Below are 16,849 nucleotides of genomic sequence, written 5' to 3'. Positions count from 1 at the left end.
AGGCCCCTGAGTCTGCCTGCTAATTGTAACAGTGCTGCAGCAACGGTCCGTCCATAACATGTCACATGCCAACATTGTCCTTCTTCTACGAATTCTGTTGCAGCATATATTATTATCAGGACACTTTCTTAGTCACAGCTAATGCCGACCCCCTATAATAAAAAAGTAGATTCAGATATCGCAATACAATTAATAAATTCATTCCACTGTCTCATCAATATGATGTCAAATATTCAATTCTCATATTATTTCTAATAGCTGTTGCTATTAGAAATAATATGACTATTCACATATGACAATGATAATTGTCATATGTGAATAGAAATTAGAAATTGTATATTGGAATATCTATGAGTGCATTCCATTGTAAGGACTACTATTTCTATGTTTGTGAACATCTGACACCTCACAATATTGTTTACCAACATAGGCCAAAGGCTGGCTGGCTAAACTAAGCAACCAACAGAGCAGCGGCACAAACACACAGCAGTTATTTCTGTTTACAAATGTTTTGCAAATTAGTAATGTATTAGCAATAACCAATCAAACTAACTCACAAGTACGTTTAATAGAAAACAATACAACACAGAAATGTACTAAAAATCGTGAGTGGAATATCCTTGCTCAAAACAAGTAGTCGTAGTTAACAAGCAGCAAACAAAAAAACCCTAAACCATGTGTAAATAGTAACAGCAGACATGAATGCCCCATACACAAGTGCACATGCCTATTCTCAGTGCCCAATCTGTATTTACCTCCAGGGGATGCTGGGCCACTGATGACTGGTACTCTGTGCCATTGTAAAGCCCCATTCAGTTGGCCTTTTTGTTGAGCAGTCCCCAAAATCTCCCCAATCATAAAAACAGTGTTCTGTACCTGCAGGTCAGAAACAGTGCGGCTCATATACAGTGCAGAGTACAGTACAAGTCAGATATAGTGCAAGTCAGATATAGTGCAAGTCAGATATAGTGCAAGTCAGATACAGTGCAAGTCAGATACAGTGCAAGTCAGATACAGTGCAAGTCAGATATAGTGCGGGTTGGATACAGTACAGGTTGGATACAGTGCAGGATATATTGTGGGTTGGATACAGTACAGGTCGGATACAGTGTGGGTTGGATACAGTGCAGGTCGGATACAGTGCGGGATACAGTGCAGGTCGGATACAGTGCGGGTTACAGTGTGGGTTGGATACAGTGTGGGTCAGTTACAGTGCAGTATACAGTGTGGGCTGGACACTGCAGTTTACAGTGAAGGTTGGATACCGTGTGGGTTGGATTCAGTGCAGGCCGGATACAGTGCAGTACACAGTCTGATACAGTACGGGGTACAGTGTGATTCAGTTACAGTGCATGTCTGATACAGTGCAGGTTGGATACATTGTGGGTTGGATACAGTGCAGATCGGATATAGTGTTGGATACAGTGCGGGATGATACAGTGCGGGATACAGTGTGGGTTGGATACAGTGAAGGTTGGATACAGTGTGGGTGGGATACAGTGCAGGTTGGATACATTGTGGGTTGGATACAGTGCAGATCGGATATAGTGTTGGATACAGTGCGGGATGATACAGTGCGGGATACAGTGTGGGTTGGATACAGTGAAGGTTGGATACAGTGTGGGTGGGATACAGTGTGAGTGGGATACAATGTGGGTTGGATACACCAATAATGCACTTACTGTGACAGCGGTGTTGGCAGTGCGGGGATGCCGGCGGTGTCCTCAGTGCGAGAATGGCATCCTCAGTGCAAGTGTGCTGGTGGTGTCGGCAGTGTGGTGGTGTCAGTGGTGTCCTCAGTGTGGGAGTGTCGGCAGTGCAGTGGAGGCTGAGGGTATCCTCAAAACAGGGGTGCCGGCAGTGTCAGCAGTGTGGGGGTGCTGACTGTGTCTTCAGTACGTGAGGCGGCAGGGTGCCAGTGGTGTCGGCAGTACAGGGGTGCCAGCAGTGTCGGCAGAGCGGGAGTGTCAGCAGTGTGAGGGTGCTGATGGTGTCCTCAGTACAGGGGGCAGCTAGTGTCAGCAACGTGGAGGTGCCGGCAGAGTCAGCAGCAGGGGGGCAGCGCTGTCAGTGCGGAGGAATGGGCGGCATCTTCCTTCCTTTTCCTGTGCCCAATGAAGTCTAAGGGCAATCGCTTATTGGCTGAGAGCTGTGTCAGACGACTCTCTTAGCCAATCATCGGTAAGCCGATTGAATTCAATGGGACTTTGAAAATGGCTGCTCGAGGCAAAACCTCGAGATCCAACAGCGGGGATCTGGGGAGGGCGGGGAGATCTGAGCTGTGTCTCGTATCTCCGAAGTTCGGGTGGGCTTGGTTCTGAGAACTGGACCCGCTCATCTCTAATTGACACAATTATACATTTGACACAATAACAATGTTTCCATTAGCAAATATCCAGTGTTTGTAGAAATCTATATTTTCACTATAACAAATTTCTGCTAATAATCCATCATAGTTATTCTGCAGCCACAACGCATAACAATCTGTGATAATTTCACTGTATCAGAAGTGCCCATAGAAACGAGTGTTCTGAACAAACACGTACTGACAAGCATGTTACCACTAATTATTGCTGCTGTTCTAAAACAGATAAACCTGTTCTGTTACATGCTAATCTGACTTATTTCATCTCTAAAAACATACATAGAATATAACATGTTTCACAGGAATTTAAGGGCTTCAAAATATTCACTCATCTAATGTAAAAAAAATGATTCTCTTAATGGTGCCTAATCCTACAAAGCAATTTTTTTTATGGTGATAGAAATAATTTTATCAACAAAAAATATCTGTGACACTGTCCCCGAGAGGAGAGTCTCTTGTTTTGCTGGACATGAATACTGAGACCGAAAGCTCAGATTTGGGCTTCTAATTCCATGAATGTTTAAAATTTCATAATTACTGTAGAAGTGTAGATTACATTTTTTTAAATAAAAAAACACCTTTATTCATTACAAAATGCTCTATTGTAAGATTTTTATTTGTTTTACTAATTATAAAATCTTTTAAAAAGCTTTTATTCCTAGCAACAGGGATTTTCACCCTTTCAATAATTAGCACAATTAGCTATTTCTTATTAGACAGCAAAAGCCTTTCCACAAGGAAAGGGCAATGGGCAAAGCATGCATGTTTTACCTAATGCCTAGCCTGCCATTGGGCCTGATTCAGGTTGGTTCGCACGCACTCCGCTCGCTGCGAAAATATGCTAATGAATGCAATCGCACAGCAAGGCAGCTCTATACCAAGACGCCCATCACTGTATAAAGCCGCCCATTTCCCATGACATGCATCCACAAGTCAGCGAAAACATCAAGTAACATCAGAACCATTCGCACAGTTGTAGCAGACCTGACCCTACCACACAAACTGCTGAACTTCCTGTTGCCATCTAGTCCTCTACCAGCGTATGCTATCGCAGGGGCTTAATTATGCATGCCCCTGTAATGGCGTTTAAATGCCCATGCACGCCTACGTTTCTCTGACCATTCCCCGTCACCAACTTCCTGTCAGTCAGTGTGTGAAGACTCACTGCGATCGCTTCTCGATTGCAGTGGCCGGTTCGTGCATGCGCACTGCGTCTAATACACATGCGCAGAATGCAAACATCGGCTGGCTGGGTATGAACGCAGCCTTGCGATCCAACCAGAATCAGGCCCATTGCCCACATTGTCACAACGTGTAATGCCGCAGCCTTACCCATCCCCATTACACTTTTCACTGGGAACCAACAGTACTTGGTCCAACACTGTGGGCCTGAGTCAGAGGTGGACGCAACGGGGATATCAGACACAAGCGGCCGATGTTTAAGTCTGCGCATGCATTCCAGTCACACTGCGCATGTGTACTGATGGTAACTGCCGGGGGCTTGCAGAACGCATTTGGATGCAGATAGACAATTTCAGTTGGCGTTCCTGAGTGGTAATGGGAGTGGCTGGCCAGACATAAGAGTGTCGTGGTCAGTGACTGCGTGTTTTGCAGCAGTTGCACTGACTTTGGCGTCAATGGTCAGCAGGGCTGCCACTAGAAATGGTGGGGCCCGGTACTGAAAAATTAGGCAGGGCCCGTCCCGGGGTATGAGGCAGAAGTGGGCGGAGCTGTGGATGTGGGTGGAGCTACTTCAGGGGTGAGAGACAGGGAGTGCTGAACCTATTGGGGGCACAGATTAATCGTTTGTAAGTTCTGTTATATTACTTGCTGTGCTGACATTTTTATTTGCATGTTTTTGATTTAATATATCTAAGCACAAGATGTTTTGTGTGTGTGTGTGTGTGTGTGTGTATATATAAAGTGTCAGCACAGCAAGTAATATATATATATATATATATATATATATATATATATGGAAAACCGTCCACTTGTAGATCCGCCAGGGGCTCCACCAGAGACGAGGCCAGCACTCAATAAAAGGCATAGATAAATCCAAGAGAGGGTTTTATAGCAACACCATAGTCAGCGTCAATGCATCAGAGCTCCTTCACCTTCTGGGATCTGACAGTAGGGGAAGGAGCTCTGATGCATTGACGCTCACACCTGCTGTAATGTATGATATGCTGAACAAAGATGTACCTGTCATTTACTATGGTGTTGCTATAAAACCTTCTCTTGGATTTATCTATGCCTTTTATTGAGTGCTGGCCTCGTCTCTGGTGGAGCCCCTGGCGGATCTACAAGTGGACGGTTTTCCATATTATCGTTTATGTGGCCTTGCACCTGTCACTGGATTAATAGGTGTTGTGCGGTTTTTCTCAATATATATATATATATGTTCAAAAAATAGGGTAGTACACGGCGCTGAGTCCTGAAACAGTTAATGTGATTCCAAAGTAATATCAGTCCATCAAAAGTCGCACTCCCCAAACGTATAGGGTGGCTGCTCCTACTCCCATATACTGCTGCCCAAGCAGCGTCAAAATCTGTAAAACAAAAAAGGGTGGAGAAAAGAGCGCCTCCTAGTGCATTAAATATGTAAATGATGTAACCATCACCAAAGATAATCACCCTCTGTGTAGATGGGGGTGTACCTTATATAGTGGAATTCACCACTTATTCAACAGCAAGAACAATCACAATGATTCCTTCTTTGTCCAACTCCTGGAAACCCTCAGGCTTTTCCCTCCATATAGACCAAAGTGAATTAAAAAGCCTGATAGCCTTGTGCATTGCCCATCACTCCAGATACTGCCGTTCACCGCTATTCAGCTCTAAGCCAAGCCTTGGCACCGTTACCTGGCAGGGGTTCTTTTCAGCAGCAGCAGATTTTCATGGCTAGCACAGAAAGAGCTGTTACCAGAATAAATGTTTGTCTGTGTCCAACAGAAGCAAGGCAAACATTTATTCTGGTAACAGCTCTTTCTGTGCTAGCCATGAAAATCTACTAATATTGGATAGTGCCTAGGATGGTGATGTGTACCAGCACTGTTTTAGAGGACTCCGTGAAACTCTGTAGCGATACATCCATTGCGCTGACAAATAAGGAATCATTGTGATTGTTCTTGCTGTTGAATAAGTGGTGAATTCCACTATATAAGGTACACCCCCATCTACACAGAGGGTGATTATCTTTGGTGATGGTTACATCATTTACATATTTAATGCACTAGGAGGCGCTCTTTTCTCCACCCTTTTTTGTTTTACATATATATATATATATACATATAAATACTGTATATAATACATAAATTAGGCACTCCCTCCCTACAACAGAGTCCAAACTTACCCGGACTCTCGGCCATCTCCGTGACTCTGGGAGCTCCCTCAGTGCAGAGTGATGTGCGATACCGCGTGTCACCGGTGGAATGCACTGGCAGCTGCCAGAAAAGAGGGGAAGAAGAGTCTCGGTGGCATTTAATACATGGAGCCGGTCGCAAGCTAATCACAGCTCGCGGAACGGTAGCCAGCCAATCAGCAGCGGCTGCTGCTGATTGGCTGTATGCTGTTCCACGAGCTGTGATTGGCTCGCGGAACAGCAGCCAATCAGCAGTGGCCGCTGCTGATTGGCTGGATGCCGTTCAGCGAGCTGTGATTGGCTTGCGGACGGCTCCATGTATTAAATGCCACCAAGTCTCTTTACTTCTTTGGCTGCCCCCGGTGCATTCCAACAGTGACGTGTGGTACCGCACATCACTGCATTTCACACCTCCGCTACCCGGGCCCCCTCTCTCTCCAGGCCCGGGACTGGAGTCCCCGCAGTCCCCCCCTGATGGCGGCCCTGATGGTCAGACAGACATTCTGCGCCTCCATAGGGCTGGTGCAGTGTCCAATGGTGTGGCCATTGTGTGACTGATGGTGCATCTTTGTGCGCTCAGTGATGGAATGTACGAATCCCATCAACTGCAGCACTAGCTTAAAAAGTTAAGAACAAAATCGGCAAGTTCAAACATTGGGGGTCATTCAGACCCACTCGCAAGCGGCAGTACGTTCGCAAGTGGGTCGATGTTCCCCACTGTGCATGCGCACGTCGGAGGGACCTCCGTCGTGCGCATGCGCGAGACCTGGACTGCGACAGCCAAGCTGTCGCTCCGGGTCTCGCACCAAAGGGGGTGTGCTGTCGATGGTGACTGACAGCACGCCCCCTTTGGTGGGCGTGCCTGCCAGACGGAGGCGTTCCCATGGGAACGCCTACCGTCTGAAGCCGGCCCCACTAACATCACTAGTGATGTCAGTGGGAGTGATTTTGGCTCTGATAGAGCCAAAATCACTCCAGGGCTTGTGGCAGGGAGACCCTACCGCAGGGTCTCCGTCGCAAGTCCGAAGGTCGCGATGGTCAAGACCATCGCGACCATCTTTTTGGATGCTCGTATATGCTGTGGGTGGTGACCCACAGCTATACGAGCGTCCAGGAGGACGCTCCATTTTAATGGAGGAGGGCCCTGATTCAGAGCGAGTGCTCTGGTCAGAGCGTCCGGCTCTGAATCAGGCCCATTGATCTTATCACATTTTAGAAAATACATATATAGCATGGATTTAATAGAGGAACAACCTTCCACTTTTGCTAGTTTAGCCATCATATTATACAGTACATTATATATAATTTGTTTATATTATCTAGTACTAAAATATCTGCCCAAACAAAATCAATTGAAATATTGGAAATAAAGATATGCTAGTATTTTCAGATCCGCAATTTACAAGCCATGGACGGTGCCACTCCATTGGTGGTTCAGAACAATCCACAATCGGTGCACATCGCATGCATCATGTACCAGCTTATGGCAGGCGCAGTGTCTCCTTCTCCAGTCCCATTGCATGACACGTGCATGACACTCCCATAACACGCCCCTGAGACTGACTTTTTTTGCGCACACTTCAGATCACCTCCCAGGAATGCCCATGGTTTTGCTGCGCCAGTCCTAATGCCAGCTATCCAGTATGCAACAGCATACACTCAGTGGAACGCATGTGCCGTAGAGATTTTCAGTATTTTATGTGCATGCGCAGTAGCATATAAATGCTCAACTCCACTAATATCAGCATTGGGTGGGCATACATGCTCACGATTTTTTCGGGTAACCCCCCCCGCACCTTCGAGAAAGTAGACACTTCTCCCGCATTTTACCCACTTCCTAGTGAAGTGGGCAGAATGGGGAACATTTTCTCGCAGATCAGCAGGTCCGCGAGTAAGGGGTGGAGCCTATTGACGCAATTATTTGATAATTGTGTCATTTAGCCCCGCCCCCTATTCAAATAAGTAGGAATTGAGACATTTTACAGTGAGTGGGTGTAGCTTAATGACACAGATTGTCTGAACCAGCCCCCCAAAACAGCCCACCTGCTTCTCCTCCCTGGCTTTCTCCTGGGGAGGAAGTGTCAGAAGTCGGCAAGTATGGGGTGAGGGCCTTTAAAAGTGAGTGTGAGGAGTTTGAAGTGTAGGGCCTGTAGTAGTGGGGAGGTAGACACAACACGTTTAGAAAGCTGGGCAGTTACATTGATGACAGATTAGAGTGGAGAGAGGTAAGAGATAGTGAGGCCACATAAGAGGATGTTACAGTAGTCCAATCTAGAGATTACCAGCGAGTGGATGAGGGTCTAAAGCTAGGTACACACTGACAGATATATTGGCTGATCAATTGATCGGCCAATATATCTGGTTCCCGTCGGCCAGTGTGTACAAGCGATATGTCTTTGAACGACATCGTTCACAGACATATCGTGTCTGCTGTCCTGCAGAGCTGATGACAGATATATCTGGCCATCGGCCAGTGTGTGCGGGCGGTCACACCGTCTGCACACATGCAGCAGAATCCGCGGGGAGGGGGGTGGACCCCCCCTGGCCACCGGGACCCACGGCCAGAAGCAGATGATGGCTGTTCAGTGTGTATGAACGACCATCATCTGCAGATCACTGCAGATATATCTGTATAGTGTGTACTCAGCATTAGTTGCCTCCAGGGTGAGAAAGGTTTAAATCTTGGAGATATTTCTGATGTGGAAATGTAGGACTGGGGAAGGTACTGAGGGTGGGATGCAGCAAAGGTAGAAATGCGGTAAAACCCCTAAAATGCAGGTTTGACAGCATTTCTCAAATGCATCAAGCTCCGGAATGCGATGCACTCCAGGACCTTGTTGCAGTGGGTAACGCCATCTCCTGATGGCATCACCATATAGACAGGGCCGGCCGGCCCGTTACGCTGACTACGCATGTGCATAGGGCGCCAGCCAGCAGAAGTCGCTCAATCCCCAGCGCGGCCAAACTCATACCCTCCTCCCGCCGCCACACTCCTTCCCGCCCGTCCCCCCCCCCCCACACTCCTTCCCAGCGGCGCCACACTCCTTCACGCGGCCGCCGCAGGGAGTCTCCATTTCCCGGGCGCCCGCTGAGATTTTACCAGTGGATGCCCGGCTCCCCACAGCGGCAGCTGGGGCTCACTCCTGAGCTCCGGCAAGGCTTCCCCCACGGGCACTATGTGAGAGACGTCATGACGTCTCTCCCATAGTAACGAGGAGCAGCGGACGGCAACGGACACAGGATCGGGGCTTAAGGTAAGTAAACTGTTTTTTTTGTGTGTGTGTGTGTGTGTGTGTTTTGCGTGGCTCTATTACCGGGGACACTACTACAGGGGCTACTAGGGGCACTACTACAGGGCTACTGGGGGCACTTCTACAGGGGCTACCGGAAGCACTAATACAGGGCTACTGGTGACAGTACTACAGGGGCTACTGGGGGCACTACTACAGAGGCTACTGGGGGCACCACTACAGGGGCTGCTGGGGGCACCACTACAGGGGCTGCTGGGGGCACCACTACAGGGGCTGCTGGGGGCACCACTACAGGGGCTACTGGGGGCATTACTACAGGGGCTTCTGGGGGCACCACTACCGGGGCTACTGGGGGCACTGCTACAGGGGCTACTGGGGGCACTGCTACAGGGGCTACTGGGGGCACTACTACAGGGACTACTGGGGACACTACTACAGGGGCTGCTGGGGGCACTTCTACAGGGGCTACTGGGGGCACTACTACAGGGGGTATTATCACAGGGGCACTACTATTGGGGGCATTATTACAGGGCCACTACTACTGGGGGCATTATTACAGGGGCATTACTACTGGGAGCAATTTTATAGGGGCACTACTATTGGGCATTATTACAGGGCCACTACTACTGGGGGCTAACTTTTTGAGGCATTATTACAGGGGCACTTTTACAGGGGGCATTACTACAGGGGGCAAATTTACAGGGGGCATTACTACTGGGGGCAATTTTACAGGGAGCATTACTACTGGGAGCATTACTACTGGGGGCAATTTTACAGGGGGCTTTACTACTGGGGGCACTAATACAGGGAGCATTACTTTTGGGGGCACCACTACAGGGGGCATTGCAGGAGGGGCACCACTCCTGTGGGCATTATGTATAAGTGCCACTACTGCTGTAGGCATTGTACAAGGGTCTCTACTACTGTGGGTATTGTATTAGGGGCACTACTACTGTGGGCATTGTGTATAAGGGGCACTACTACTGTGGGCATTGTGTATAAGGGGCACTACAACTGTGGGCATTGTGTATAAGGGGCACTACTACTGTGGGCATTGTGTATAAGGGGCACTACTGTGTGTCAGACCATAAATAAGGGACACTACTATGTGGTGTAATGTGAATCAGGGGCACTATGTGCTGTGTAATGTGAATAAGATTGTGCTACTGTGTGGTGTAGTTTGAATTGGGAATACTATTGTGTGACCATGCCCCTTTCTTTTGAGACCTTTCCTTTAGCATGCCTCCCAACCATCCCTATTTTGAACCCCTATAAGTGTTCGAGATGGGGGGTAAATGGTGAATAGATGACATGTGCATGCATGCGGCAACTATTCACTGGAGAAAGAGACTGCATCTATTCACTGGAGAAAGAGCACTGGGCATGTACCCAGCATGATTGGCGCTCGTGATTATGGCTTTTCCTATGAGACCACATCCCTTCCTTTGTCGGGTGCACGCACCTTCAGAGTGTGTAAATTCAGCAGGGTTTGTCAAAATGTATCTTCGCTTACCAAAATATTAGGCTCGCGCCGGCCCTGCCTATAGAAGCCTTTGAGCTTCTATCGAGAGAGTGCTGTGAGGGATCCAATCGGATCCCTTCCAGCACCCCCCACAGCGCAGTAGAACACCAGAGGGGCTTCTGGGTTATAGACCTGGAAATCCCTCCATCGCAAAAGGGCTGCTCTTCCTGAGAGAGAGCGGTCCTTTGCGGTGTTCTTCATGCATACCTGTAATACCCCACTATGTGAGTTATTATGTCTGACTTGGCATTACATAGGCAGACAAGTCCCAGCAGTCTTTGCAGCTGCTGCAGAGGTCAGTAGCAGCAGGTCACATGACGAGTGTCAGGCCAGTGACAGTTGGAGCTGTGGAGAGAGGAGAGCTGAGGTGACGCCATTGCAGAGTGATAAACAGCTGAAGTAACAGAGACAGAGAAAAAAATAGAAGAGTGGCTGGGACTTATAGTGCCACATAGTAAGCCAAGCTGAGAGACCTGTCCAATTGTTCGATGTGGCCACAGCTTTAGCGGGCGGCCAGGTGATGGTCGCGATGGTCGCGACCATCGGGCTTGTGACGAGACCCTCGTGGTAGGGTCTCATTTCCGCAAGCCCCAGTGAGTTTCCTGCACTAATAAAGGAGGAAGCTCACTACTGACATCAAGAGTGATGTCAGTAGGGCCGCCCACAAATGGCAGGCGTTCCTTCAGGACTGCCTCCGTTTGTCCAGCCACCCCCCCTCCCCGCCTGCAAAACGGGGCGAGCTGTCGATCAACAGTTGCCCCGTTTGTAACGAGTCCCAGAGCGAGTGAATTTCTCACTCGCATGCCGCTAGCACGTGCGCAGTGCCACACCATCGACCCGCTTGCGAGTGTCTGAAACAGGCCCACTGCTACTAATATATATTGCTGCTTGACATGCAACTGTAAATACGCTTTGAGGGCCCCAACGTGTGCCCTCAGTTACCCGTAACCTGGGTTATAAAGGACATGTCATCTGTGTTAGGTTATTAGGACATTCTATTAATTTGAAAAGGACATTGCTAATTTAGTATAGGAATAGTCCATTAGAAAAGCAGTAATAGTTTGTTATTGTAATATATGTGATTTATTGTGTTTATTGTACCAAATCTATTATTCTATAACAGTGACCCATTTCAGTAATTGTGGGTTACTAAAAATAACTCAAGATTGGTTTTGCATGAATTTGGTCTCCTATTGTCTGTGTCTGATTGGTGGACCCTTGCCTCTCTGTGGGTGTGGACTGAGGGCCCGATTCAGACCAAGTTGCTAAGCCACGGATGCACGCTGTGGACGATTGTCGCCCGTCTGCACATGCATCAAAATATGCTTGCGCGAACCAGTCACTGCGTCCGGGGTTCGTGCGCTCGTAGTACACAGACTGGACGCTACATTGAGTGACAGACAGTTTGTGGGTGGTAACAGGGGAAGGTGCTTGTGAATGGGGAAGTGGTGCTGCGAACTCAGGCGTGTCTGTGCGTCAAAATGGCATTTAATGGGCATCCATAATTAGCATGGAGGCGTCATTGTACGTCACTTGGTTGTATTTCAGCCTGCAGTGATCGCAGTGCTTGCGGCGGGGTAGGGTCTGCCTCAAGCGCTGCGTACAGCTCTGATAGCTCTCGATGTTACTGATTAAACATACACTTCCTGGAGACGACGTGTGCTAAGAAAGAAAAGTGGGCGTCTGTACTCCGGCGTGCGCTTACTCTGCCGTCGCTCTCTAAGATATAGAGGGCATCCTTAAGCCAGACAGTGCGATCATGTTTTGCATACCCGGCCCCTGGCAGCAGCGAGAGAGCGCAGCTTAACGTCCGGGTCTGAATCGACCCCTGAGTTAGGAATTGCCGCCAGTTGCACCTGCGCCACACCATTTGTATTCATTCTCTCCAGTGGGGTATTACATACTGGCGTTGCTAACGCCAGCATGCATGCAAAGGGTGGCGGGATGCATCCCATCCCAAATGCGAAGCGTCATGCATCCCAAATTGACTGTGCAGTTTGAAGGAGAGGGTGGGGTCAAGGATAACTCCAAGACCGCAGCACTTGCAGGCTAGAAGAGATGGTGGTACTGTACTGTTAATAGATAATAAAATTAAGGAAGGTCAGGCTCTAACTGGAAAAGCTCAGTCTTAGACATGTTAAGTTTAAGAAAGTGCTAGGACATCCAGGAGGAAAAAGCATAAAGACTGCTGGTAATACAACTGAAAAAAAGGGTAGAAGCAGGGCCGGATTAAGGACTGTGGGGGCCCCTGGGCAACAAACTTATGGGGGCCCCTATTGATAAAAGTGTGTATATATATATATATATATATATATATACATATATATATATATATATATATACACAGTATATATATATATATATATATATATATATATATATATATAGACACTCATACACAAACATACATCAGACTGCCTGCCTGATGTGTGTCTATGTGTATATATATATATATATATTTATATATATATATATATATATATATATATATATATAGAGGAGACCTTGAAACGTCGACATACTTGGTTTATCATGTGACTTCTTAATACATATTGCCTTTTTTCATCATTGGAGTGCCGCTTTATTCTTTCTCCAGGGTGCTCACTATGCTGCTTAAAGGAAATACGTGGTCTATACACTTATCAAAGGAAGGCACCCAGCAATAGCACCTTTTTTGGCTAATGCCAAACCAAAAGCTGCATATGTATGTTTACATATATATATATATATATATATATTTACACATATATATGTTAAAATATATACATATATATATATATATATATATATATATATATATACACATACAGGTGTGTATATATATATATATATATATATATAATATATATATGCATGTGTGTATGTTTGTAAAAGTTATATATAATATATAAACACACAGACAGACATATATATTACTGCTGCTTACTTCAGTCAGTGGCAGCAGGTCAGCAGCAGGATAAAGGGGCGGAGCCAAATTCAGGGGGCGGGGCTTAATCGCGGGCTGCGGCTCCGTTAAAAGATTTTAAAAAAAGCAAAACAGTTCATATTGGGGATGGTGCCGGGGACAGAGTGGGGGGCCCTACGTATGGGGGCCCTGGGACGACCACCCCTGTTGCCCTCCCTATGATCCAGCCCTGGGTAGAAGAGGTAAATCAGAGTTTTATCAGCATAGACATTGGAGGCCAAAAGAGCTGATAAGCTTACCTAAAGAGGAAGTATAAAGGGTGAATAGAAGAGGTCCAAGAACAGAACCTTAGGGGACACCTACTTGTGGTGTGAGGGAAAAGTGGAATCATGAGAGGTGACAGACAAAGATCAGTCAGAGAGATAGGAGGATAGTTAGGTGAGGGCAGTATAGCATATACACAGGGAGTGAAGGATTTACAGAAGAGGGTGGTCTATGGTGTCAAAAGTAGCAGAGAAGTCAAGGAGAATGTGCAGATAGTAGTGGCCCTTGAATTTGGCAGCAAGAATTAGTGATGGCAGTTTCTGTGGAGTGAAGATGATGGAAGCCAAACTGAAATGGGTCAAGAAAAGAGTGGGAGGAAAGAAAGGTGGTAAGGGCAGTTTTAGACAATCTGCTTAAGGAGCTTGGAGGCAAAGGGGAGGAGAGAATTAGGGCAGTGATTAGAGAGAGTGTCAGGATCAAGGGTGGGTTTTGTAAGAATGGGGAGAAAAGGGCTTGAATGCAGAGGGGACAGTCCCGAATTAGAGGTAAAGATTGAAAGTATGGGCAAGATGAGAACAGGCAATGGGAGAGAAGGAATGGAGGAAGCGAGAAGACAAGGGTCAAGGGGAGATATGGAAGGGGTGAGGACTGGATTGGGGCCATGACTTCATATCCAGATACTGGGGAGAAGGAAGCCACAGTTGGTAAAATGGATGGAAAGGATGAGGAGAGGCATGCTGGGAAAGAAGAGGATGGGATGTGATGTTCTAATGTATTATTTACATTTTAGATGTGAAGTGGGTGGCGAAGTCAAGAGGAAAGAGTGAGGAGAGGAGGCGAGGATGGGGGCCAGAGAAGGCAGTTGAAAGTGGCAAAGAGACATTGGAGATCTGGGAGGACATAAGGGTTTTGACATACTGTAAGACTGTTTAGAGAGAGAGAAATGGCAGCACTGTACAGATGTGTCCTCTTGCATCCTTGCCGCTTGTGCTGCAAACGTGCGTACGCATCGCGCCATGCGATTTGCAGCAGCTGTATGCATCACGGTATACCATACCGTATGCTACACTTGCATCATGCAATCCTATTGGTCGCGGGTGTGAATGCAGCGTGCGTACCTGTTCGGGGGCGCGTGACTCGCGCCATACATGGCGCGATTTACTGCACAAGTGGCAAAAATGCAAGTGGACATATCTGTAGGTCAAGAGCATCAATTTGAAATGGAGGAAGTCTGCATTGGAGGGCAAATTCTTCCACTCTGTGAAGGTGAGAAGTGACCACTGGAGCAACAGAGTCTAAAGCAGAATTGTATAGGGAAACAGCTTGGTCAGGACAGGAGAAGGAGACAATGGGGCAGAGCAATGTGTTGTGTAGGGAGCCTGATTCAGAAGCATATACGTAATGGCGACACAGATTGAGCGATTGTTTGCCATTGCGCATGCATATAAGCCGTACTGAGCGTGGGCAGTGATTGCATTGCGATTACGGAGGCACAGAGGAATCCATAGCAAAGTGAGTAACAGGCTGTCAGCATTTAGGGTGGCGTGTCTGTCTGTTTGAACGCCGTTTCATGGACGTGCATTAATTAACCACTATGACTGCATACACAGCATGAGAGCTCTCTGCATGTGAGGAGACTTGCAGTGTTTGCAACTGATCAGACTTGTTGTAAATGCTGCGTGACTGCCCGATGTACGTCGGTACCGATGTTTACGCAGAAGAGTGACATTGGACAGATATGAGAAGGCAGCAGTGGGCGTATTTATGTTGGCTGTGCATTGGCAGGCAGCATATTTTAGCAACTGCAATCTGTGATTGCAATTGCATTTGCGTCAGCTGCTGCATCAGGCCCATAATGTCAATAGCTTCAAAGTTACACTTATTGATGGTACCCTTGGGAGGCAGAGGTGGAGAACGGGGTGAGGGATAAGTAAAAGAAAGAAGATGGTGAGAGAGTGAAGGAATACAAATCTAGAACCATACAATAATATTTAATAGGTAAACTGACTATACTTCAAATACTATACTATTAGGCAAGGATATTATGAGTCCAGAAAAACGCTGGAATTCAGGCACAGAAGGAAAAAAGTTAGGTTTTTTATTTTTTTTAATCTGCTGAAGGATTGTCAGTATACCATTAGAAAATATAATGATCATTTCTAATATTGTTAATGGTAAGAAATAGTTGTGAAACCAGTTTTTACATTGTCAATTACTTGATTAGTGACAAAAGAATTTTCTGGAGACGTGGTTACAATTAGTTGTCAATTTAATTACTGAAAGATGACATAACAACTGACAGCCAATTCAATAGCCAGCCAGTTCTAATTTGGTGCAAACATCACTTCCACTGTACTTGTAATTACTATATACAGTAGCTGGCCACTTGCTGGTGTTTAGTCTCTCATAGGGGTCTATTTACTAAGCAGTGTTAGGAGAAGTTAAAAGTGAAGAGTGAAAAGTGATAAGGTACCAACCAATCAGCTCCTAACTGCCATCTCACGGGCTGTGTTTGAAAAATGACAGTTGGGAGCTAATTGGCTGGCACCTTATCACTCTTCACTTTTCACTTCTCCTAACACTGCTTAGTAAATAGACCCCTTAGTCATAATTCACAACAGAAAGATAGGAAAAAAAATTCTAAATAAAACGACTCATATTCAAGAGAATACACTAGGCTTTCAATTAGCCTCTACCTGTGAATCATTGAATAAAGGCCATATAAGATTGTTTGTACTGTGAATCTGAAGGGAAGCTGTGAAAATGAAGACCAAAGAGCATTCTGAGAAAAATAAAGATAACGTTATAGACATGCACAAGATAGGAAAAGGCTACAAAATAATATCCACATGCTTAGATATTCAGATGAGCACTGCTGAATCAATTGTAAGGAAATGGAAACTTCACCATACCACCCGCAGGTACGGCCTAAACAAAGCTGTCCTTCAAAAGTCAGCGTCAGAGCAAGGAGGAGACTTGTGAGGAAAGCCACAGAGAGGCCAACTATCACTTTAAAGATCTACAGAGTTTAGTGTCTGAGATTGCACTGAAGGTGCACTAGTCAACCATAATAAGAACTCTGCATATAACTGGCCTGTATGGGAAGGTAGCAAAAAGAAGCCATTACTCAAGAAGAAATATAACACATCATAGCCATACTCCCGGGAGGGAGCTGAATGCC

General features: G+C 46.6%; 1 protein-coding gene across 3 annotated transcripts in view; it reads right to left on the bottom strand.

Moving 5' to 3' along the window:
* The window catches only part of BAK1 (BCL2 antagonist/killer 1), a 115,412-nt gene that overhangs the window by 73,627 nt on the left and 24,936 nt on the right, over positions 1 to 16,849 (bottom strand). The window contains exon 1 of one of the 3 annotated variants that reach the window (XM_088455963.1): positions 756 to 834. The exons of the other annotated variants lie outside the window; for them this stretch is intronic. Within the exon in view, the coding sequence (XP_088312089.1) occupies positions 756 to 812 (57 nt within the window). The 5' untranslated portion in view covers positions 813 to 834. Of the gene's footprint in view, positions 1 to 755; positions 835 to 16,849 lie in introns of those variants that run through there. 3 annotated transcript variants of the gene reach the window in all.

The sequence above is a fragment of the Taudactylus pleione genome, unplaced genomic scaffold, assembly GCF_031769625.1.
Source record: "Taudactylus pleione unplaced genomic scaffold, aTauple2 ptg000682l, whole genome shotgun sequence".
Taxonomy (NCBI): domain Eukaryota; kingdom Metazoa; phylum Chordata; class Amphibia; order Anura; family Myobatrachidae; genus Taudactylus; species Taudactylus pleione.
Note: the sequence above shows the minus strand (reverse complement) of the source record. Positions and strands in the feature narration are given on the sequence as shown.